The sequence below is a fragment of the Morus notabilis genome, unplaced genomic scaffold, assembly GCF_000414095.1.
Source record: "Morus notabilis unplaced genomic scaffold, ASM41409v2 Scaffold329, whole genome shotgun sequence".
NCBI classification, from domain to species: Eukaryota; Viridiplantae; Streptophyta; class Magnoliopsida; order Rosales; family Moraceae; genus Morus; species Morus notabilis.
Window position 1 is genome coordinate 687298 of NW_010358084.1, and position 22373 is coordinate 709670.

At 35.2% G+C, this 22373-nt stretch overlaps 3 protein-coding genes across 5 annotated transcripts; all 3 read right to left on the reverse strand.

Annotated features, from left to right (window-relative positions):
* Positions 1 to 381: 381 nt before the first annotated feature.
* LOC112090327 (DNA repair protein recA homolog 3, mitochondrial) lies at positions 382 to 7747 on the reverse strand. 2 transcript variants are annotated; one of them, XM_024161410.1, is made up of 8 exons: positions 7469 to 7747; positions 7152 to 7209; positions 6515 to 6732; positions 5934 to 6021; positions 5269 to 5441; positions 4595 to 4741; positions 1684 to 1815; positions 382 to 970 (listed from the first exon to the last, which is right to left on the reverse strand). In XM_024161410.1, the coding sequence occupies exons 1-8, from the start codon at positions 7523 to 7525 to the stop codon at positions 584 to 586; spliced, it is 1260 nt and encodes a 419-aa protein (XP_024017178.1). In that variant the 5' UTR covers positions 7526 to 7747; the 3' UTR covers positions 382 to 583. The 2 variants fall into 2 exon arrangements, with proteins under 2 accessions (XP_024017178.1, XP_024017177.1); XM_024161409.1 differs by having other exon boundaries at positions 5260 to 5441.
* A 5083-nt stretch (positions 7748 to 12830) lies between these two features.
* On the reverse strand, positions 12831 to 16267 carry LOC21409917 (nucleosome assembly protein 1;3). Of its 2 annotated transcripts, XM_024161362.1 has the most exons (12): positions 16128 to 16267; positions 15986 to 16029; positions 15786 to 15881; positions 14944 to 15036; positions 14710 to 14797; positions 14563 to 14624; positions 14287 to 14471; positions 14013 to 14190; positions 13877 to 13920; positions 13541 to 13736; positions 13397 to 13414; positions 12831 to 13273 (listed from the first exon to the last, which is right to left on the reverse strand). In XM_024161362.1, exons 1-12 carry the CDS (start codon positions 16171 to 16173, stop codon positions 13205 to 13207), a joined length of 1119 nt encoding a protein of 372 aa, XP_024017130.1. In that variant the 5' UTR covers positions 16174 to 16267; the 3' UTR covers positions 12831 to 13204. The 2 variants fall into 2 exon arrangements, with proteins under 2 accessions (XP_024017130.1, XP_024017131.1); XM_024161363.1 differs by lacking the exon at positions 13397 to 13414.
* Positions 16268 to 18832: 2565 nt separating this feature from the next.
* On the reverse strand, positions 18833 to 21781 carry LOC21409918 (30S ribosomal protein S16-2, chloroplastic/mitochondrial). Its single transcript, XM_010091762.2, has 6 exons — positions 21607 to 21781; positions 21468 to 21511; positions 21272 to 21367; positions 20339 to 20609; positions 19750 to 19795; positions 18833 to 19194 (listed from the first exon to the last, which is right to left on the reverse strand). The coding sequence occupies exons 4-6, from the start codon at positions 20469 to 20471 to the stop codon at positions 18987 to 18989; spliced, it is 387 nt and encodes a 128-aa protein (XP_010090064.1). The 5' UTR covers positions 20472 to 20609; positions 21272 to 21367; positions 21468 to 21511; positions 21607 to 21781; the 3' UTR covers positions 18833 to 18986.
* Positions 21782 to 22373: the final 592 nt, after the last annotated feature.

Below are 22373 nucleotides of genomic sequence, written 5' to 3' on the forward strand. Positions count from 1 at the left end.
ATTATATTGATATGATTTTAACAAAATATAAATTTCAACAATAGAGAAAACATGTGCCATCCAATAGAAACCCCATGAAAAAAAAAAAAAAAAAAAAAAAAAAAAAAAAAAAAAAAAAAAAAAAAAAACCCTATTTTATTTTTTATGTTTTATTTAAGGTAAGATCCTTTCCCCAACCACACCCAAAAAAAAAAAACAAAAAACAAAAAAAAAAGGAAAACCTTAAAAGCATTTTATAGTTGTGATACGGTGATAGGCACCTTGTTAAGCATACGAAGTGTGGCTGAACATTGCATATGCAGCAGCTGTGGTGACCCCACAAGTTCTAGTCAACGATCCCCATTCTTCCAAGCTGCTATTTATGAAACCCCAAAACTTTGATTCACTACACGAATGATGAATCTTGTACATAAAACGTGATCAAACCTACATCACATGGCAACTTGGAAACCTTACAAAAGAAATTGACCAGAAGCAAAGGGCCGGAAAGACAAAAACCTCTATATTTCGATCTATATATGCAATTTACCAACAGCGAATACAGAGAGAACTTTAATTTTACATTCTGAAATTACCACCTAACTTACGCTTCAACTGCGGCAACAGTTTCTTCCTCAGTAGAATCACCGGAAACAATTTCCACGTTAGAGCTTTCACCCATAGACTCTGCTTCGGATTCCTTTTCTGTCTCAATATCAAGTATTTTCTCCCTAAGCTTGGTAGCAAGTTCTTCCCGAGCATTATCATTACCAGACAGATATCTTTTTAGAGCATCCTTGCCATGGAAATTCTGGTTATTTAAATTATAATGTGAACCAGCCTTTGAAATGAATTTGTATTTTAGCCCCAACTCTATGATCTCCGATTCTCGACATATTCCCTTACCAAACTCCAGCTCAAAATTAGCGGTTTTAAATGGAGGAGCAAGCTTGTTCTTCACAATCTTCACTTGAACTTGACTCCCCAAAGTCTGCAAAACAAAAGGGTAGCAAAAACTTACTTAAGGAGACAATGTGAGAAGCCCCACTTTAATTAAGTGCCCGTTTGGAAGACGGGTTCAAAGCAATAGTTTGAATTACAGTTCAAATTTTGTGACAGAAAGCGTTGTAGTAGAACCTTTTAAATTCAAATTTTTGTGAGGGAAAACATTTTTTGAACCAAAACTAGGTGGGTTTGAACCCATAAAACAATCAAGCCCTAAATGACGTTGGTAAGAAAGTTTTCCAAATTATCCCATACACCATACATGTGGCTCACAAAGGAAAAGATCAAAAATACAATTTGATAGTGATTACAAAGATATGGTTGGTAACAAGATACGAAGGTCAAGTATAATACCAATCATCCTGGACAAACCCCACCCCAACAAAGAGACCTTTTATTAGACATGCTGCCAATAGAGATCATAGGATATTTCTTGAGCAGACATGATTTGAAGCCTCTGGAAGTAAAAGAAAGTCAATTTTCTTTACATATAGAACGAACAAACAAACAAAAAAGACAAAAAAAGCAGGAAGAATTTTTGTATTATATTCAAATTAGGTCTAACCAAAACCACACGAACTCCCAACCAAAGAGTGTTATATATTGGACTTTTTTTAACATCATAAGGAATTCATTGAAAAAAAAAATAGCGAGAGTAAAAATTCAGAAAACAAAAATATTAACGAATGGAACTTGTACCTCTTCACCCTTCTTCACAAGTCCTATTCTTCTTATATTTAGTCGCACTGAAGCATAGAACTTCAAAGCATTACCACCACAAGTGACTTCGGTGGGCCCACCAAATCCGAAAGTACTAATTTTTGACCTCACCTGAAGAAAAATGTTGTAAACCTTGGCTGATCTTTGAAATTGAAAAAAAAAAAAAATGAAACATAAACAGGAACTTTTAGGTTGTGGGGATTCACTGATTAGAACAGAACTCAGCAGAAGTGATAACAGTAACACGTCAACGACATGAAATATTTGCAAGTCTTTAGTTACTATGAATTGTAGACCTAAAACTATATTATTTAAACTCTGATTGGACTCTAGTGCAATACTAAGCGAACCCAAGTTGAAGTTGAAGCTGAAGTTGAATTAAAATGATGTTCGAGCCTAAAAATGCAACCAAGATTGTCTCAGCAAGATCTTAGATAAGAACTCACTCAATTATATTCCACATTAAGCTGGCATGTAGCGGCTGCCTCTATTTTATTGGAATTCAAATAGTGACTCAAGCAGAAATTTAGACAGAAAAAGGGAGGGGGAAAAAAAAAACCTCAATATCTGGTGCAACTTAGAGACCAAAAACAATTATCAGAGTCTGAGACTGTGATAAGAACCAAGAAAAGATTATTATTGAAAACAAGAACTAGACTCGATTACAAAATAGATTTGCACACTTTCGTGAGGTCTGCTAGCTCCCCTAAGGGTTTCCCCAGTTTACTCTAATCAATCCCCCCTCCTTTAGTCTCTTTCTATTACTACTAACTAGCTTAACAAACATAACAAACCAACCCTAATAACAAACCACTAACCACTTATTATATTGATTACTAATTACTAACATAATCCTATCATTACTCCCCTCCCCAAGACACCTTGTCCTCAAGGTGTGGTCAAGTGACCGCAGTGGAATGACGCCATCTCCTTCCCATGTCGTCAAGCCCACCTTTCAGAATGTAGAAGGGCATCACAATCCTTGAAGAGCCAACTTCAACAGTGACAAACCAAGGCGGAAAAGGTGGCACGGAAGTGTAATCGGGAGCAAAAAACTCATTGGAGCCATTGTTCAGTCCACGAAACATAGAAATTTTGGTTTTTGGAGTTACAAACGCGGAAATATCAGATCTTCCATTTGCAGAGTGTCCAAGTCCTACTCCAATGAAGTCAATTTCTCCATCCCTAGCCCCAGGAGTGCTGGAATTCCCAGACCCAGTCATATTTGGGCCAAAATTTGATGACCCATTACATATCTTGCTGAAATTGGTCCCACTTTCGCTGAAATTTTTAGGCCCCCTATTGAGCCAGAAGTAGGCCCAATAATGTTGGAATTACGCAGCCCAGACCCAATCACGCAAGAATCGGACCTGCCCACACCAGAAACACGTGACCCAGCCCTCATTTGGCTGGAATTTCGAAACTCAGCCCCACCGACCAAAGGTTTTGAGCCAAACTTCCATGTCCTAACCATAATATCACCGGAATTGAGTGGGTCACTACTATACCGGCCGGAAACAGCCTCAACATCACCGGAATCATGTGTCCCAGTCCAAACCGCAGCGAAATCGCCAAGCCCAGCCTCAGCCGCGCCGGAAATTGTGAGCCCAACCCCAAACGTCGCCGAGCGAGACCGCCTCTCCCCCTCCGACCACAGCCCACCGTCAAATCGCCCCTTCCGCCGTGGGTCTTCAAGATCTGGGGCGATTTCGCCCAGACCGGCTCTCCTTCCCTCATCGCGAGCTCTGGAATCGCGTAAGCCGGTCCAAATCCGGTTGGGATCCCACTTCGGAGGAATCACCTGACCCGGTCCAAAGCCGACCGGAATCAGGCCCCTCCGTGTTGCAATCGTGTGTTGCAATCACACGTATCGGTCCAAGTCCCACCGGAATCTTTGAATCCAGCCTCAGTTGCGCTGGGTTTTGCGCAAACATTCCCCAATCTAGCCCAGTCTTGCAGGCTTGTCGACCCCCAACCATGATCGTATCGGCGTTCTCAATTTTCACCACCAAATCGCCACTGATTGTCTCAGATCTGAACGATTTCGCACCAAATCGTGAAAAATTGATCGAATCATTGTCGTCCTCCCGCGATTCCAGAACTGGTTGCGTCGGCCCACCGCCAGAAACGTGAAGATCTGAAATCATTACGTCCCGTGGCCAAACCTTCTCATTCTTCTCAGAGCGCAATCTCTCATGCGTTGCTTTGAAACGAAGTTGCAAATTGATCTTAAAAGCACTCCAACAAGCAAATGGCCACCTTCTGTCCTCTCATTGAAACCACTCGAGTGCCTCACCTTCCATGAATTCCTCTACAAACCAAACCTTTTCACGTTCTGAAAATCGATTATTCAGATGATATTCTTCTACTTCTACAATCCAAGAATGCGGATCTTTTCCTGAGAACATCGGCATTTCTAATTGCTACCAACGTCCACAAGTTCCAACCTTTTTTTTTTGCCCAAGAAAGTACTGCTCTGATACCAATTGATAAGAACCAAGAAAAGATTATTATTGAAAACAAGAACTAGACTCGATTACAAGATAGATTTGCAGACTTTCGAGAGGTCTGCTAGCTCTCCTAAGGGTTTTCCCAATTTACTCTAATCAATCCCCCCTCCTTTAGTCTCTTTCTATTCCTTACATACTACTACTAACTAGCTTAACAAACATAACAAACCAACCCTAATAACAAACCACTAACAACTTATTATATGATTACTAATTACTAACATAATCCTACCAGACTGCACCATGAAATCCATGCAAAATTCAGGAAATCCTTAAGAAGCAAAACTAGACAAGTAGAATAAGGCTAAGGGAACTCATGGATTGAGTTATAAAAGATACTTTAACCTATTGGATTAAGTAATCCAAAAAAATGCTAATACCTGATTTATAAAGATCAATAGTGTCTGTGATTGGGATAAAGAGTGGCTCAATTTGCGAAGAGCTTGACTCATCAGTCTAGCCTGCATTGCCACATGAGCATCACCCATCTCACCATCAAGTTCACCTTTAGGCACAAGTGCAGCTACCTGTCATCCAATGATTACCGGATAATAACAATTATTTGGAGGCCCCAAAGCTCTTTTACACAACAGATGAAAGTGGTGTGTTTTGTAAAAGTGCATAAAAGTACTTTGAACATACACTGATGCACTTTCACAGTTATTTTGAGTAATAGTTTTAACTTTTGACTTCTGCTTATACTTCTCCTTTTGCTATAATTTTATAAATAAAAAGAGAACTTACAAAACACGGCAATCCCAAACTATGCGAAATCACATTTAATAAAAGACTGATTGAAACAAGATAAGAAAAGAACAACTCAATCTAGAGGACTAAACAAGTGAAAGCAATATGTTTCATGAAGATTAAAGCAGAAGGTTGATGGTCAGGAAAAATAAATAAAAAATAAAGTTACAACAATAAAGCATGAAAGGAACCATTTTAGATCACCGATAGGAGAACTACTGAAAAAAACAGTTTCAAACATCCACCACCAGCAACAAACAATTTGGAGGACAATAAAGACATGTGGCAATAAAAGCACCTTACTTACACTGTCAACAACAACAACGTCAACTGAACCGCTTCGGATTAGAGTGTCCACAAGGCTGAGAGCTTGTTCACCGCAATCAGGTTGCGAGAGAAGCAGATTATGAGTATTTACACCAATAGCCCGAGCAAGTGCAGGATCAAGAGCATGCTCAGCATCAACAAAAACACAGGTTCCTACATCGAAGTGACAATGACCAAACAACAAAAAATCCAGAATGCAGTTAGCAGAAAATCTATCAAAAATAAAAATAATGCCTTCAACATAATTATAATAAATCCAAATATTGTTTCGATCATTGCTTTGTTTACTAAAGCCCTTAAGCTCTCAACATAAAAAACAAAAAACAAAAAACAAAAGGCAAAAACAAAAACAAAAACAAAACAGCAGAACAACAAAAAAGCCTGTAAACTCTCTTCTACATCAAAAGGACGATTTGACTGGACAAGACGAGTCATGAGAGTAGAGAACGTGTAGTACAAAATGGTCAGATAGCATTACATGAAAAATTAATATGATTAAAATTTCCCAGACAGATAATCAAATTCTTCTGATATGTAAACTTATTTTCCGCAAATATCTTGGCCGCTTAACATGATAAAAATAAGCAGCTACTTCATCAAAATAATTTTCACTAGATCATATTTTTGGAATGTAAAAATTATAACCTCCTTGCTTTTGTGCTTCGGCTATTACATGTAGAGCAAGGGTTGTTTTTCCAGAAGCTTCTGGGCCATATATCTCCACAACACGTCCCTACAAAAATCCAATAAAGCCATATCATAAACCACAAAGGAAAAGGAAAAGAAGGAAGTAAAGTGAAATATAAATTCATTTTTCTTCTTCATGGCCTTTTCATCAACATATTCTTGCATCTAATCCAGGCTATGAGCTAGCATTAGAGCAATCTGGTATTATGTCGTATTAATACAATTTTTTAGTTCCTGAAAATGTGTTTGCAGTTTCTTATAAAAGCATGAGTAGCGTAAATCCAATAACCTTTCAATCTAATAGTTTAAAACACTCTTGTACTAATACACAGCCAACTGGTTAGCATAGATGCCAAAAGGGTAGAGGTTCAAAAGAAGTAGATAACAAAATGTGAATAACTCAAAAAAAAAAAAAAATATATATATATATATATATTGCTAATAACATTGACAATTTTCGAACTAAAAACAATTTAGGTTAACCAAAAAAAAAACCCAACAATTTGCGAAAATACATTAGAGGACAATATGCAGAATACCTTTGGAAGTCCACCAACCCCGAGTGCTAAATCCAGAGAAAAAGAACCTGTGGACAGAACTGGAACATTTTTAGGAGATTCAGACCTACCAAGCCACATGATAGATCCCTTTCCAAATGAGGAAGTAATCTGATCCAGTGCTTGCCTCAAGGCTATCTCTTTCTTTGACAAGTTTTCTTCGCCAGAGTCACTTCCATCCGACTTTGATTTCCTTCTTCCTTTAGACCAATAATCAAATAAAGCTTAAAGTCTGAAACAGATAAGAACCCACATCTTTTTTTCAAGTTTAACTAATTTCATGCAACAGAAACTCAAGAGAAAGAAAATTTTGATTTTATCATAGAATATGAGAAATTCCATGCTATGCCATTTGCTCGTTATAATGTACGAAAATAAATATAAAAAAAAAAAATCCCATTGCAAAGATCTTCTTTTTTCAATTTTTCCATCCGTTAACAAAGGCATTTTTCTAAAATTAACTTCTTCAAAACCTGAAAGACAGCTCCTTGGTATATATTATGCATGTGGTTATGCTTCAATGTATTATGCAGTGCATTTTTCTCAAAAAGAAAAAACAATTTCCCTAAAAATTTAGCTATTTATGCAAAAACATTCAAAATAAAATCACTCGAAGTACCTTTGGATGAAAAACAACAAAGCTGGGAAGAACTCCCCACTATCCCTCCTCTGAATACCTGCACAGTGAAAAAGCAACATTTTGAGAGGAAAAGAAAAATATATGCACCAAGCAATCAACTTTACAAAATAAAAGCAGAAACAAAATGGCAAAAAAAAAAGTATATCAAGGATTTGGAGACAATTTTTATGGCCAAATGCAAGTATTTTATCGAAACGAAACTTTCTCAGTGACCAAACAGAATGTCTCAGAAACTATACGGCTTTAGTCAACCAAAACAAAGTCTTTGCTCTTTCGCAAAATACAAATATAAGAACCTCTGCAGCGAATAAAGCGCGTTTGAGAAGAGAAGCTTCGTGAAGAATCCTCGCCATGGACAAGCCGCTCAAAGCTCCGTCTTCTCCGGTGTTGAACTTGTAAAGTAAAAGTATTGGAGAACTAAATGAGAGGAGAGGGAAAAACTGAGGGGAAGTTGTAATCCACCATGGAAATGGAAGAGGAGAGAGGAACAGAGACGAGAGAAAGACAAGAATCGGAGTTTATTAGGGTTTTGGGTTTTTCCCTCCTTTCTTTCGGATTTTCTGAGGACAGAACAACCCGAGTGTAAAGTAGTTGAGAGAGCGCGCAGAGGCCACAGAGCGACAAATACTGGGCTGATTGGGCGGTGTCACAGTATGGACCAACATGCCACTTTGGCCCAACGCGATTATTTCTCAATGCTATCCTAAATTATTCTTTAACTTAGAAGAATTAAAGTAAGGGAGAAATAGAGAAATAGACTAAGATTTTGTTTATTTTTTTGATTTGAGTTTAAAATTTGAGTTTTATTATAGTAAAAAATTCTCAGAAACAGTCACAATTAACTTTTTTGCTACAGTAAAAAACTCTCAGATAAAGTCACATCTCAACTCGAATTAAAAACTCGAATCAATGAACTAAACGGGCCCTAAGACTTGAGATGAATTAAAATTAATAGGTCAATAGTTTATATAAGTTAATAAATAGGTCAAATTACTGTTTTTATCCATAACTTGTCTAGTTATGAATCATAACTTGACAAGTTATTGTCCATAACTTGTCTGGTTATGAACCATAACTTTATAAGTTTGTCCATAACTTATTTAGTTATGAACCATAACTTAACAAGTTATAACATATTAATATTTATAATTAAAAATTAACCTATTAATTTTTATAATTAAAAATTGACCTATATATTTTCTTAAGTTTTTCATATGGTCTATTTTCTACTATTTCTCTTAAAAAAAAAAAAAAAAAAAAAAAAAGGAAAAAAAAAAACGACGGCGGTCAATGATTCCAGAAGAATATCCTTTCTTATATCCCTTGATTTTTTTTTTTTTAATCTCTACTACATTCACGTTCGTTTTAACTTTTAAGCTTAATTATTACCATCCTACTACCTCCTTTAGTTTTTCGAAGCTCCTTTACTTGAACAAATGACACCTTTTTTTTTAGTGGTAAAAAATAATGAGTACGTTTAGAATTCATTTTAAAATAATTTTATTTTTTATATAAAAATAAAATTAAAAACGTTTTCATTTTCATTTTGTAATCATTTCTGAAAATGCGTTTTGTAGTTTTATTTCGAGATTGATTTCAGTTTTAAAAAAAATTGAAATTGTGTTTTGTGGTTTAATTTTAAAAAGATGTAATTTTAAAATTAAAATATATTAAATAAATAATATTATTAAATAAAACGTTTAAATGGGTGTGTTTAATATATTAAACACGCCCATTTATGTCCTCTCGGCAAAGCAAGAGGAATCTCTAGATAAGAGGAGGCAGTGAGGTCGAGGTGGTTGTGGTGGTGGTTCGGGGCAGCGAGGTCGAGGCGAGAGAGGAGGGGGAAAATGAAAATGGGAAATCAGAGAAGATGGGGGGTTGAGGGAGATCGGAGAAGAGTGGAGGGTGGGCAGTCAGAGAATAGTTGGGGGAGGGGGGTGCAGCCGGAAAAGAGTGGGGAAGAAGAGAGAGAAGAACAAAGGGAGAATATGGTAAATATTGTATTTACCAATAAATACTTTACTAAATAAGTTTGAAGTTGGTAAATATAATATGGTAAATATAGTATTTACCGGTAAATATGGTACCTACCAGTTGTTGGAGCCGATCACCAGATTTTTGAATAAAAATAGTAAATACGGTGTTTACTGATAAATACAGTATTTATGGGTAAATACGGTATTTACTAGTTGTCAGAGCCGGTCGTCGGACTTTCGGATAATATGATAAATATGGTATTTACCAGTCGCCTGAGCCGGTCGTCGAATTTTTAAATAAATATGATAAATATGGTATTTTACCAATAAATATTTTAGTAGTTACAAGTTTGCATATGGTAAATATTGTAATATCATTAAATACTTTAGTAATTGCAATTTTGAATATGGTAAATACTCTATTTACATGTAAATACTTTAGTAGTTACAATTTGAAATTTGCTATATTTATCGGTAAATATGGTATTTACTGATAAATACAGTGTTTGATGGTCGTCGGATTCGGTGACGGGATCTTCAAATAAATATGATATTTACTAGTAAAAATGGTATTTATCGATAAATACAGTGTTAAACGGCCGTCGGAGTCGGTAGTCAAATTTTCAGATAAATATGATATTTACTCGAAATACGGTATTTACTAGTAAATACAGTGTTAAACGGTCGCTAGAATTTGTGCCTAAATTTTCAAAAAATATGATATTTACTAGTAAATAAGATATTTATTGGTAAATACAGTGTTAAACGGTTACCGTAGTCGATGGCCGGATGTTAAAGTAAATATAATATTTACTAGTAAATACGGTATTTACCGGTAAATACAACATTAAACGGGAACCGGAGTCGGCTTTTCAAGTAAATACCGTATTTACTAGTAAATACCGTATTAAATGGCAAACACGGTATTTACCAGTAAATATAGTGTACAGTCAACAAAAAACGGTCACAGATTGTTGAAAAACGATCATAGGTTGCCGAAAAATGGTCTCCAATTGCCGGAGCTGGCTGCCGGTCCCGGTCATTGTGAGCTTGACTATAATCTACCTATTTTAAAAAATATGCTATAATTTACTATTTAAAAAAAAACACAAATGTTTAGGAGAGAGGAGTGAAGTGGAAAAGGAGATTTAAGGGTATTTTTGGGTTTTTAATAATGTTTAAAACTTAAAATATCAAATTATGCTATAATTTACTATTTTTAAAATATATGTTATAATTTATTAATCACTTTACCAATTATGCTATTTCACTCCTTATTCCTATTATTTATGTCACTTCACTAAAAAATAAACAATTATCATTCAATTAATAAAAAAGAGAAACACAAAATACTACAATAACACCTATTTTTTAATATGACATAAATAATATACATGTATATATACATGACAAACCATTTACTTTTTTCCAATGTAGAAAAAAGATAATTAGTTGCGCCTTTACAATTTCATTTGTTTGTCTATTTTCGGAATGTTATTACCTATTCTTGTTTTATTTTGGTCAATTCAATTGAAAACATAATAGAGTGATATATAAAAACACGCTAAAATACGAAACCCATCCATGTAACGTTTTTCTTTTTTATAATTAATTTTAAGGTTTTTTGCATGGACCCTTTAACTTTTCGCGATTGACAATCTGATCTCTAAATTTTTTTTGACAATTGACGCCTTAACGTTATAAATATTTTGCCAATCGATGCCTTGACGTTATAAATATTTTGATAACTTTTCACCTTGACGTTACAAACGCTTAGATCATGTGACAAGCACGTGACTTTTCCTATGGCAATTTTATGGTCATTTCTTTCAAGAAATGAACCCTTTTTTAGAGAAAAAAAAAAGGGTTCTCTTCCCCTATTTCGGATGAACAAAACAAACATAGGAAAAAAAAACAAAACAAAAATAAGAACCTTAGCCCATGTCGTTCTTCACGATCTCTTACTCTCCCTCTCTCTGATGAATCTTGGGCCGTATTTGAAGTTGATTTTGTTTTTTTTTTTTACGTTTTTCGAGAAAGAAAATAAAAACGGAAGAGAAACGGCGTTTGACACAATTTACGATAAAAAACGGAAATAAAAACGATTTTTTAGTTTAGTGTAAAATAAGAGATAAATGAAAAACGACTTTTGGTCGTTTTTTATTTTTTGTTTCCGTTTTCTTCTCTCTTGAGCACGGAGAGAGATTAATGGATTTTTTTATACTGAAAATAATCTTTTGATAAAACTATCAAAAGCATTTTTAAAAATGATTTCTGTGTGAGATTAAAAACATTTTCATTTTTTTTATAAATAAAATAAAATCATTTTGAAACGAGTTTTAAACGCACCTGGGTTTTGTAATCGCCGCCCTTGCGCTCCGAACTCCCACCCACGCCGAACCCAACCACCAATCGCCGCTTCCCCGGTCGTCTTCGCCGTTCAGAAAGGTGGGTTTTTCTTTTCCCTCTTCAATCTGAATTAGAGAATTTTTAGATTTTATTTGTTTTTGTTATTAGGTTTTTGTTTATTCTGATTTATCCGAAGTGTTTGGAAAATAAATTGATGAATTTGGGTGTGTTTTTGGGATGAGGATTATGAGCTTCTGGGATGAGGATAATTTCAGGATTATGAGCTTATGTGATGAATCTGGGTAAGCAAGCTTTTTCTATTGCAATTGATCGGTCTTGTTAAGCAAAATTGATTTAAACTTCAGTTATCAAGTTTCGGATCTGGTGTTGAGCACTTGAGCTCTGTGGTGGTGGTTTTGAAAGAGAGAGAGAGAGAGAGCTTCTGGGTTTGATGTTTCTGGGTTTTTTTGTATTGAAGGTGAAGTTCTTGTATTGTTTCTGGAATTTATGTTACTAGCCCTCCTCCTATTTGATGTTTGGGTTTTTTGTATTGAAGATGTTCTTCTCCTTTTTTTTTAATCTTTAATTACCTTTTTAAGGTTAATTTTTAAAGTTGATTTGAGTTGGAATGGAATAAAATGATCTATCTACAATTTGACGGCTGTTTTCAATTGGACCCAAATTGTAAAGGATTTATATTGTCAAGTAGCCGATTGCACAAACAAAAAGTTTTAAGGACCAGATTGTCAATCGCAAAAAGTGAAGTAGAGTTTAATTCATAGATTTAGAATTATAATTTAAAATCATTCACATTTTATGTGTATTTTTTTTTTTTAAGAAATCATGATTCAAAATCAGAGACGAATATAAAAAACAAACATCAATTAAGGCCTCGTTCACTTCGCGAATTTAAATTTTCAGTTTTAGATTTCTACAGTAAAAAACTATCAGAGAATGTCACATCTAACTTTTTCTACTACAGTAAAAAATTCTCAAAAAATGTCACATCTCAGCTCGAATTAAAAACTTAAATCCGTAAAGTAAACGAGACTTAAGAGTCTCATGCAAAAAAGCCTAATTTTAATAGAGATTAGCCAATAATTAATGCCAAACAAGCTATAAATCTCACTTTACCAAGTTATCTAAAGTGACGTCTCACCAAATTGGGCATGCAAGCATCTTTTGCACTATTCTTGGCACAAAAGGCGGGGATATGCGAAGCAGAACATTCGTTTGGACAAATACGTTTACAACCACGGACAAATTAGTCCTCCAAATTCCATACGAAGGGCAATCCAGTAATAAGAATTGCAAAGGAAATGAAAGAAGATTGAGAACAGGAGGGAAGAGAAATCATAAATATATTCCAAAGAGTTTCTAAAAACATCTACTCTCAGACCTCAATGAAACCCGAAAATGGAGGAATAAATCACAAAGAAAAGGGCACGACTATTTGACCACATTACACTGAGGAACATAAGAAAAAAAAAAGAATAAAGAAGAGAAAAAAAAGCTGATGACTCCCGAAATCATTCATAACATGTAAAAGGGAAAAAGAAAAAAAAATCAATTATATATAGTAATGAAGCATCCAAAACTGTCCCAGAACCCTTCTCTGTGAAGATGTGTAGAACCCTCAAACCCGGAGGAGTAACCCTTTTATGCAAAGGATCAAACTCTACCGCTGTTCTCGGAGCAAAAACTCTACTGCTGTTTGCATTCCGGAGGCCTCTCGCCCGCCTGACCATCCACACCTTGTGCTCTTCCACTCTTCTGCATTATTATACCCAAAAAAAAAAAAAAAGGTTATGATATGTTAAAAAGGTGAGGAAAGAAGATAAGAATAAATAAATCAACAGAGTTCAATCATGAGAAAATGTAAGGTTGCTGCATTACCTTCTGCCCCGCTGAGGACTGTGGGGGAATTTCCGGGCCAGTTCAAAGGAAGCAGGGTTAGCATCATGACTTCTTAGCTTACAGAGATAATAATAGGAACTTTGGCAAATAGATAAAGGGATACAAGTTTTTGAGATACTGGACCTTCTTTTTGGTCTTGCCTTCATCCTCGTCTTCATCGTCATCCTCGTCATCTTCATCCTCGTCATCCTCATCGTCTTCATCCTCGTCGATGTCCTCATCATCGTCGTCTTCTAACTCTCCAAACTCATCTCCTTGGATAGCCTCTCCCGTAAACCAGGAGACGGCATGGGGGATGATCTTATCCCGAATGGTCGAACTGTCCAAAAAGAAAAAAGAAAAGATTAGCAAAGGATTTAAGAGGATCAAGTGACGAATCAGGAACTCATAGCAGTAATGAAAAATGTTATGAGAATCAAGAATGCTTGTGATCACTTAATTGACTAGACACAAACTTACCCAATGTCATAATCTTGCTCCATCTGGTTTTGAAGCTCCTCGGCCTGTGAAAGAAAAAGAAAAAAATAATGAACGAGAAAACATCACACACACATTCGTTAAATAATGTAGAGACAGTAAATGAAGTTGGACATACAGCATCTTCATCAATATCCTCATCGTCCTCAGGAACTTGAGGAGGATTGAAAAAGTTGAAGAAACTTTCACAATTTTCAGTTTTGGTGATTGGCTTAGCATTCTTTGATCCCTTCTTAGGCTTCTTCTTTAGGAGCTTCTGAGTTAAGCATTTTCCTGGAAGCCATTCAATCTCCGTCCTATGAAACACCAGGTACCAAACAATTTGAATGATTAGACACAAAATCAAGAGCCTAAACTAGTCAACGCGGTGGCAAGATAGGAAACAAAAGTACCCAATCGCTTTCTCTAGAATAGGCTCATCTTCATCAATCATATGGTACGTTTTCGTCAAGACAATGTTCTTGAAGAAAGGATTGGTCTCAAAGAAGAACTCGAGTTTGAATCCCTTAGGGTTGTCTATCCTGCTCCACTTGATATCCTTGACATATTTGAGAGCTCCTTCATCGCGCTCGGAGATCTGATTGCATAAAAACAAGAGGAAACATATGATTTGGTAAACGGCCATAGAGGCCTAGACACCAAATGAACCACCACAAACTAATAACTACCTCTTCAGCAAGCACTTCGTTATTTTTCATTGCATTGAGCCAGAAATCGGGCACACCCTTTTCTGCATAAATGGGTAGAAAAGCTTCAATACAAGAAACAATTGCCAAAAACTCATAAAAAGTTCCTGACAGATATTGAAGCTTTACCGTTGGCCTCCTTGTCCTCTTCCTTATCTGTTGCTGCTTCAGCAGTAACTCCTTCAACTTCAGTGACGCCATTGACTATCTCATAACGCTGCAAGAGACCATCACCATTCATTTTAGAAAACAGAAAAAAACAAGAAATCCCACTTAATGTTGCCAAAGATCAGTTGACAAAGTATTCAACACACGGCACGCAGACCATAAGTAAAAGAAAAGTCGGATAGACCAGCGGGATACCTTGGTGTACAAAGGTTGATACAACTTCTGATACTTGGCTTCAAGAGCTGCTCTCTCTTCAAAAAACTTTGCTTCCAAGTCATCGTGCTGGCTCTGCAAGTCGAACCGAAAAGCTTTAGACATTCCAAGATTTGAAATAACAAACACAATCACCACCAACTCTACATCAAAAATGTTGGCAGAACAAGAGATTTTTAAATAAATCAAATAACAACAAACACACCCACCAAAGAAAAAACAACAAAACAAACGAACAGTAACACCCGCAACGTTTCAAAGTTCAAATGCACCGATAAACATTATTCTATGAATATAATCATTCTTTCTCACTACTACTATACTATGGCAAGAAATGAAACACGTCTAAATTCGGAGTCGAAGTATGGGGTTTTTCCACTACCAAAAAATTACACGACAGAGCACAGAGAATAAAAAATATATAGAACTTCATTAACAATAGACAGTTCAAATCTATAAATAAATAAATAAAATAGCAACCCAGCAAGGAAAGAACTATGAAACTAAAGGAAAAAAAGCACACCTGGAGAATAACAGTAACACCCTTAACGTTTCAAAGTTCAAATGCACCGATAAACATCATTCTATGAATATAATCATTCTTTCTCACTACTACTATACTATGGCAAAAAATGAAACACGTCCAAATTCGGAGTCGAAGTATTGGGGTTTATCCACTACCAAAAAATTACACGACAGAGCACAGAGAATAAAAAATATAGAGAACGTCATTAACAATATACAGTTCAAATCTATAAATAAATAATTAAATAATAGCAACCCAGCAAGGAAAGAACTATGAAACTAAAGGAAAAAAAGCACACCTGGATGTCCCTAAGAACCTCGACCCGCTTTCTGATATGCGGCGACAAGCTCTCCAAAATATCAGAGTGCTGCCCAGCCAAACTCTGAATCTTGTTCTGCAGACCACACCAAACAAACCCGTTCGATTTTCCCGACAAACAAACACAAAAAAAAAAATCACAACAAACAAAAAAACGAAACCGAAGATGAAGTTGTTCACCTTGAGAGCGTTCACAAGGCCTGCTCGATCCTCTTCGTTCAAAGCTGTACACACCCAAAAAAAAAAAAAAATCAACACCAGATTTTTTTAGCCCTCGAAAACAAAAACAAAAACGAAGAGAGAGAAAGAGAGAGAGAAATACCAGCGCCGAGATCGGACATGGCGAAGCTTTCCTTGTCGTTGCTCATTATTTGGGAGGAGAGGAGAGAGAAAGGGCTAGAGAGAGAAGCAAAAGCTAAAACCCTAGAAGCGGTGAAGAGGAGGAGAGAAGGAAAAAAGTTGTGAAGAAGAAGAGGCTACAAAACGTGGCCTCACTTAAATCCTTTTCTCCCTCTTTTAAAAACCTAACACCTGAAATTTTGCATTTTTCTTTTCCCATTTTCTTTATTTTTTTTTTTCCATTTTTGGGAAGAGGTCTTGAAGCCCTAGTGTGTTACTGGGCTTTTGGCCCAATAAGCTTCGTAATATATCGGGTAATATTCCTTTTTCAGTTTCTTTTCTCCAATTTTGTGCCCAAGTTTTTCTCTCTGATTAAAATTATGCCCTTCTTAATTTGATTTTAAAGAAAAACGTTATAGATACTTATTGCTAATAGTGCATACGGAAGTTAGACAGGTATTCTTCTAATTCTCCTGCGAGTTGGATGAATCAGGTTTCAAATTGAAAGCCGTGAATTAAATTATTTTCTCTTTTTGGTTCAAAAGAAAAAATTTATCTGAATAAATTGTTCTCAATAAATCCTAACCTTTTTACGTAACAAATTAATTAGTCTCAGTTAGTATCGATTCATGCATAATGTTGCATACGTTTTTAAGTGACAAATTAATGCGTTTAGTTAGTAGATTCATGTCATGATTCGAATTATAATTCATAATTTATTACAATATTTTCTCTCATAAAAAACCAAACTATTAAAAAACAAAAACAGAAAATAAAACAAACACAACTCTAACAACCTGTACAAAAAATCAAATCTGAGAGTTGTGGGGACTACCACATTGATTTAGACATTTATTGGCGGGTGTTGGTTATTGAGTTGTTTGGTTATGTTGCCTTGAATGAGTACCCTCTCGCTTACATGGTCAGGGCTCAGCGACACGAGATTCAACTAGGCAGCACAGAGTTTGCAACTGGCAAAAATTTGGGTCGGCTTCGAGCTAGGATATAAGACATACAGGGTGTGTTTGGAACTCGTTTTAAAATAATTTTATTTTTTGTATGAAAATATTTTCAATTTCAGACATAAATTATTTTTAAAAATGCGTTTAATAGTTTTATCAATAGATTATTTTCAGTAAAAAAACTCATTGATGTATCTCTTTCTCTCTCTGCTCTCGAGAGAGGAGAAAATAAAAACAAAAAATGAAAAATGACTAAAAGTTAATTTTTATTTCTCTCATTTTACACTAAACTAAAAAATCATTTTTATTTTTATTTTTTATCATTATTTTGTCAAACGCCGTTTTAAAAATATTTTTATTTTTTTTTCTTGAAAAACATAAAAAATAAAAACAGAATCAATTCCAAACACGACCACAGATACGGATATAGGTCGTACAAATATGAGAGCTCTTCATAGCACAAAAAAGAAAATAAAAACGATCAAGCTCATAGCAGCGGGCACAATGCTTTGGAACTTGGCTGGGTATTGCAGATTTGGGTTGGTGCGAGGACTTAGTTGCTATGAGTTTGGTAGGTGCGAGATGGGGATGGCCAACGGCCGACGCAGTGAATCTGCGTAAGGTAGCATGGACAAATTGGAAACAAGAAAATGATCATCGTCATTTTTCTCTGGAAATCAACGCAGTGAATCCGCCTGCTTAAGGTAGAAGCTCCTAGATAAAAATGACGTTTGAGATAATTGAAGTAAAACCATATATTTTGACACAAAAGAAAATTCAGCACTAGACAAAAGTAATTTTCCGAGAAGATGAAGAAACAAGGAAAAAAGAAATTGATATAGTGGGTGCGTTTGGAATTGGTTCCAAAACGTTTTTATTTTCTGTACGAAAATGAAAATGAAAACGTTTTTAGTTTCATTTTTGAATTATTTCTAAAAATGCGTTTGGTAGTTTTATTTAGAGATTGATTTCAGTTTTAAAAAAAACTGAATCTGCGTTTGGTGTGTTAATTTTTGAAAACATGTAATAATATATTAAATAAATATATTAAATATATAATATTATTAAATATATTAAATATATAATATTATTAAATATATTAAATATATAATATTATTAAATATATTAAATATATAATATTATTAAATATATTAAATATATAATATTATTAAATATATTAAATATATAATATTATTAAATATATTAAATATATAATATTATTAAATATATTAAATATATAATATTATTAAATATATTAAATATATAATATTATTAAATATATTAAATATATAATATTATTAAATATATTAAATATATAATATTATTAAATATATTAAATATATAATATTATTAAATATATTAAATAATAATATATTAAATAAACATATATAATACAAAAACGGTTTCAGAAAAGAGGGAAGAAAATGAAAAAGAAAAAAAAAATGAAATCCGTTATTCAGAAAACAGAAAACGAAAACAAGAAAATGAAAACACCTTTTTTTCTTTTTCTGATTTCCACAAAAAGACAAAAACGTTTTTGGTTTTGTTTTTTAAAAAAAATTGCACCAAACACGTTTTTAACACCCGTTTTCATTTTTTTACTTTGAAAACCGTGAAAAACGAAAACGAAAACGCAAACAAACGGGCCCAGTAGCTACAAGATGGCAACTAATATCCCCGTGTAAAGGGGGGTTTAACTACTAAAATCTCTTCACAAGCTGCAAACTTTAGTGAATCCCACTTATTTTTCATATTTCAGCAAGATGAATTCGCTTGTTTTGTTGTCCAATATAAGAGGTACTCCTACAAGATTAAAAAAACTATCATTGAAACTCTAATGGAGAGTTCATGATGTAAGTGCACTGTCTTGACCATCATTTTCATTGCCTTTCGGATTTATTTTCTTGATCAGGGTCAGCTGGAACATTCGGAGTCAAGATGCGCCCAGACAAAGGATCCACAGGACGTGTGTCGCGCAGCCCTCCTTTACGTCCCATTGCCACCATGGGTGGCGGGGGTAATAACCCTGCTCTGAAAAGAAGGCGCTGCACAGGCTCTGAAGGCTGAGCACCAACAGACAGCCAATACCTGCAGAAATCACAAGAAAATCGCGGGACAAGGTTAAAACACATAGGACATTGCTAAACTCATATTCAACTCTCGGCCAGTAAAAGTAGTCTTCATTTGGCGCACCATAATAAATTTTATGGAATTATATATCATAATGATCCTCATGTGTGTGCTAAACTAAGGATTAAGCACCATTTTCAGCTTTGGAATCAATCCATCAACGTGTCCCCTGTCCAGTCATGGCAAGTGGAATCTTCTAGCTCTAGCATGAACGTAAGACTTATAATGGTGAACCCAATGTCTTTCTTCTCCTCCATCCATAGTATTAAGTAATATATATTTGTCTTTGTGGAACCATAAAGTAACCACATAACTTCATTGTGCAGGTAAAGGTAGTTAAAATGCTGATCTTATTAAATCACGCAGTGCAAGAATACCCAATATGTACAAACTAAAAAATAAAGACCTTGCTGTCCAGCAGTCCAAGATTCAATTTCAACTCAGCATATCAGAAAAATGCATAACTGAAGTCTGTAGAGCAAAACAGAACAGAACAGAAAAGAATGTACTTACTTCACTCTTTCGAAGTTTAGACCCATTCGTTTACCACCATCTTGGCCTAAACAAACCAGAAACGAACTAATTATTGATCCTTCCATTAGTTAAAGAAAGAAAAAACAAAAAAAAAAACTCGGGGAGCGTTTGGTATACAGATTTTTAAAATTCTTAATGGGAAAGTGATAGAAAAAGGCTAATAGGATTTCTAGGAAACTTAGATTACTGTTTGTTGGCTGTAGTACCCAACAGTCTTGGATAAGAGAGGTACAATCATCAATGGAAAAGAACAGTAAAAACCTGCAAAAATATGGCACAAGGTTCTAACAAAAAGAAGAAAAAAAAAAGTCTATTACATTTCCGCCGCTTAATCAGTTATGAATTTTCAGTCAAAGGATCTAGATTTTGACGTGAATTTCATACAGCGTGAAATTGACAGTTGAAACAGAGAGGAAAAGAAACGATTTTTCCAACAATTTTCCCAGTAGCCATTCACTACCACTCCTAACAAAGGAAATTTCTTTTCATCTGAAACTAAAATCCGAACACAAAATAAGCTCGAAAAGAGAAATCGGATTTTCGAAATGAGAAAAGAAGAAGAAGGAACCTGGCAAGGGATTGTAGTAGCCTAGGACCTCGAGGTGCTTGCCGTCTCTCGGAGAGCGGCTATCGGCGGCCATGACTCGATAGAAGGGCTTGTTATTGCATCCGAACCTGGCCAATCGGATCCTCACCACCATTTTTGCTGAGCCCCAACTCAGTTTTCCGCAGTAAAACGATGAAGAAGACGACTCAAGATTACCAGTTAGGGTTCTGGGTTTTATGTTGCAGGCGTTCTAATTGGCTCTTGCGGGTACAATTACTCTCGGCTTCTGCTCCTGTTTCGGAAAACGATGTGTCATTTCAGAAAAAGGATTAGTGGTGGCGTATCGTTTTGGCAAATCAACTGGCGTGGAAATTAGGGGTGTAAGAATTGAGCCCGAACCCGCAAAACCCGGCCGACCCGACCCGACCTGAGATTCAGTCTCTTTTTTTTTAAAAATTAAAAAAAACTCGGATTCAAATAGGCCCAACCCGCCGCGGGCCAGGCAAAAGCTTTAGACATCCAAGATTTGAAATAACAAACACAATCACCACCAATTCTACATAAAAAATTTCGGCAGAACAAGAGATTTTTAAATAAATCAAATAACAACAAACACACCCACCAAAGAAAAAACAACAAAACAAACGAACAACAGTAACACCCTTAACGTTTCAAAGTTCAAATGCACCGATAAACATCATTCTATGAATATAATCATTCTTTCTCACTACTACTATACTATGGCAAGAAATGAAACACGTCTAAATTCGGAGTCGAAGTATTGGGGTTTATCCACTACCAAAAAATTACACGACAGAGCACAGAGAAGAAAAAATATATAGAACTTCATTGACAATATACAGTTCAAATCTATAAATAAATAAATAAATAAATAGTAACCCAGCAAGAAAAGAACTATGAAACTAAAGGAAAAAAAAAAAAAAAAAAACACACCTGGATGTCCCTAAGAACCTCGACCCGCTTTCTGACATGCGGCGACAAGCTCTCCAAAATATCAGAGTGCTGCCCAGCCAAACTCTGAATCTTGTTCTGCAGACCACGCCAAACAAACCCGTTCGATTTTCCCGACAAACAAACACAAAAAAGTCACAACAAACAAAAAACCGAAACGGAAGATGAAGTGATTCACCTTGAGAGCGTTCACAAGGTCTGCTCAATCCTCTTCGTTCAAAGCTGTACACACCAAAAAAAAAAAAAAATTCAACACCAGATTTTTTGAGCCCTCGAAAACAAAAACAAAAACGAAGAGAGAGATAAGAGAGAAATACCAGCGCCGATATCGGACATGGAGAAGCTTTCCTTGTCGTTGCTCATTATTTGGGAGGAGAAGAGAGAGAAAGGTCTAGAGAGAGAAGCAAAAGCTAAAACCCTAGAAGCGTTGAGGAGGAGGAAAGAAGGAAAAAAGTTGTGAAGAAGAGGCTACAAAACGTGGCCTCACTTAAATCCTTTTCTCCCTCTTTTAAAAACCTAACACCTGAATTTTTGCATTTTTCTTTTCCCATTTTCTTATTTTATTTTTCCATTTTTGGGAAGAGGTCTTGAAGCCCTAGTGTGTTACTGGGCTTTTGGCCCAATATCGGGTAATATTCCTTTTTCAGTTTCTTTTCTCCAATTTTGTGCCCAAGTTTTTCTCTCTGATTAAAATTATGCCCTTCTTAATTTGATTTTAAAGAAAAACGTTATAGATACTTATTGCTAATAGTGCATACGGAAGTTAGAGAGGTATTCTTCTAATTCTTTACGCCGCTTAAAAACGTATACAACATTCTGCATGAATCAATACTAACTGAGACTAATGAGACGTTTGGTTCATGGATTAGAATTATATAATTAGAATTATTATCGATTTACGTGTATTTTTTATGAGAGAAAATATTATAATAAATCACGAATTATGATTCAAATCAAGATACGAATGTTGTACCCTTGTTACGTAAAAAGGTTAGAATTCATTGAGTAAACAATTTATTCAAATACATGTTATCTTTTGAACCAAAAAGAGAAAATAATTTAATTCACGGCTTTCAATTTGAAA

Coding starts and splice junctions, on each gene's coding strand:
- LOC112090327 (XM_024161409.1), bottom strand. CDS start 7,525: ATGGCGAGGATTCTTCACGAAGCTTCTCTTCTCAAACGCGCTTTATTC. Junction 7,210..7,468: donor GCGCTTTATTCGCTGCAGAG/GTTCTTATATTT, acceptor TTCACTGTGCAG/GTATTCAGAGGAGGGATAGT. Junction 1,816..4,594: donor TATTGATCTTTATAAATCAG/GTATTAGCATTT, acceptor ATTTTTCTTCAG/GTGAGGTCAAAAATTAGTAC.
- LOC21409917 (XM_024161362.1), bottom strand. CDS start 16,173: ATGAGCAACGACAAGGAAAGCTTCGCCATGTCCGATCTCGGCGCTG. Junction 15,882..15,985: donor GCCTTGTGAACGCTCTCAAG/GTGAACAACTTC, acceptor TGTGGTCTGCAG/AACAAGATTCAGAGTTTGGC. Junction 14,472..14,562: donor ACGAAGTGCTTGCTGAAGAG/GTAGTTATTAGT, acceptor TTATGCAATCAG/ATCTCCGAGCGCGATGAAGG.
- LOC21409918 (XM_010091762.2), bottom strand. CDS start 20,471: ATGGTGGTGAGGATCCGATTGGCCAGGTTCGGATGCAATAACAAGCCC. Junction 19,796..20,338: donor CTACTACAATCCCTTGCCAG/GTTCCTTCTTCT, acceptor TGGTTTGTTTAG/GCCAAGATGGTGGTAAACGA. Junction 19,195..19,749: donor CTAAACTTCGAAAGAGTGAA/GTAAGTACATTC, acceptor TGATTTCTGCAG/GTATTGGCTGTCTGTTGGTG.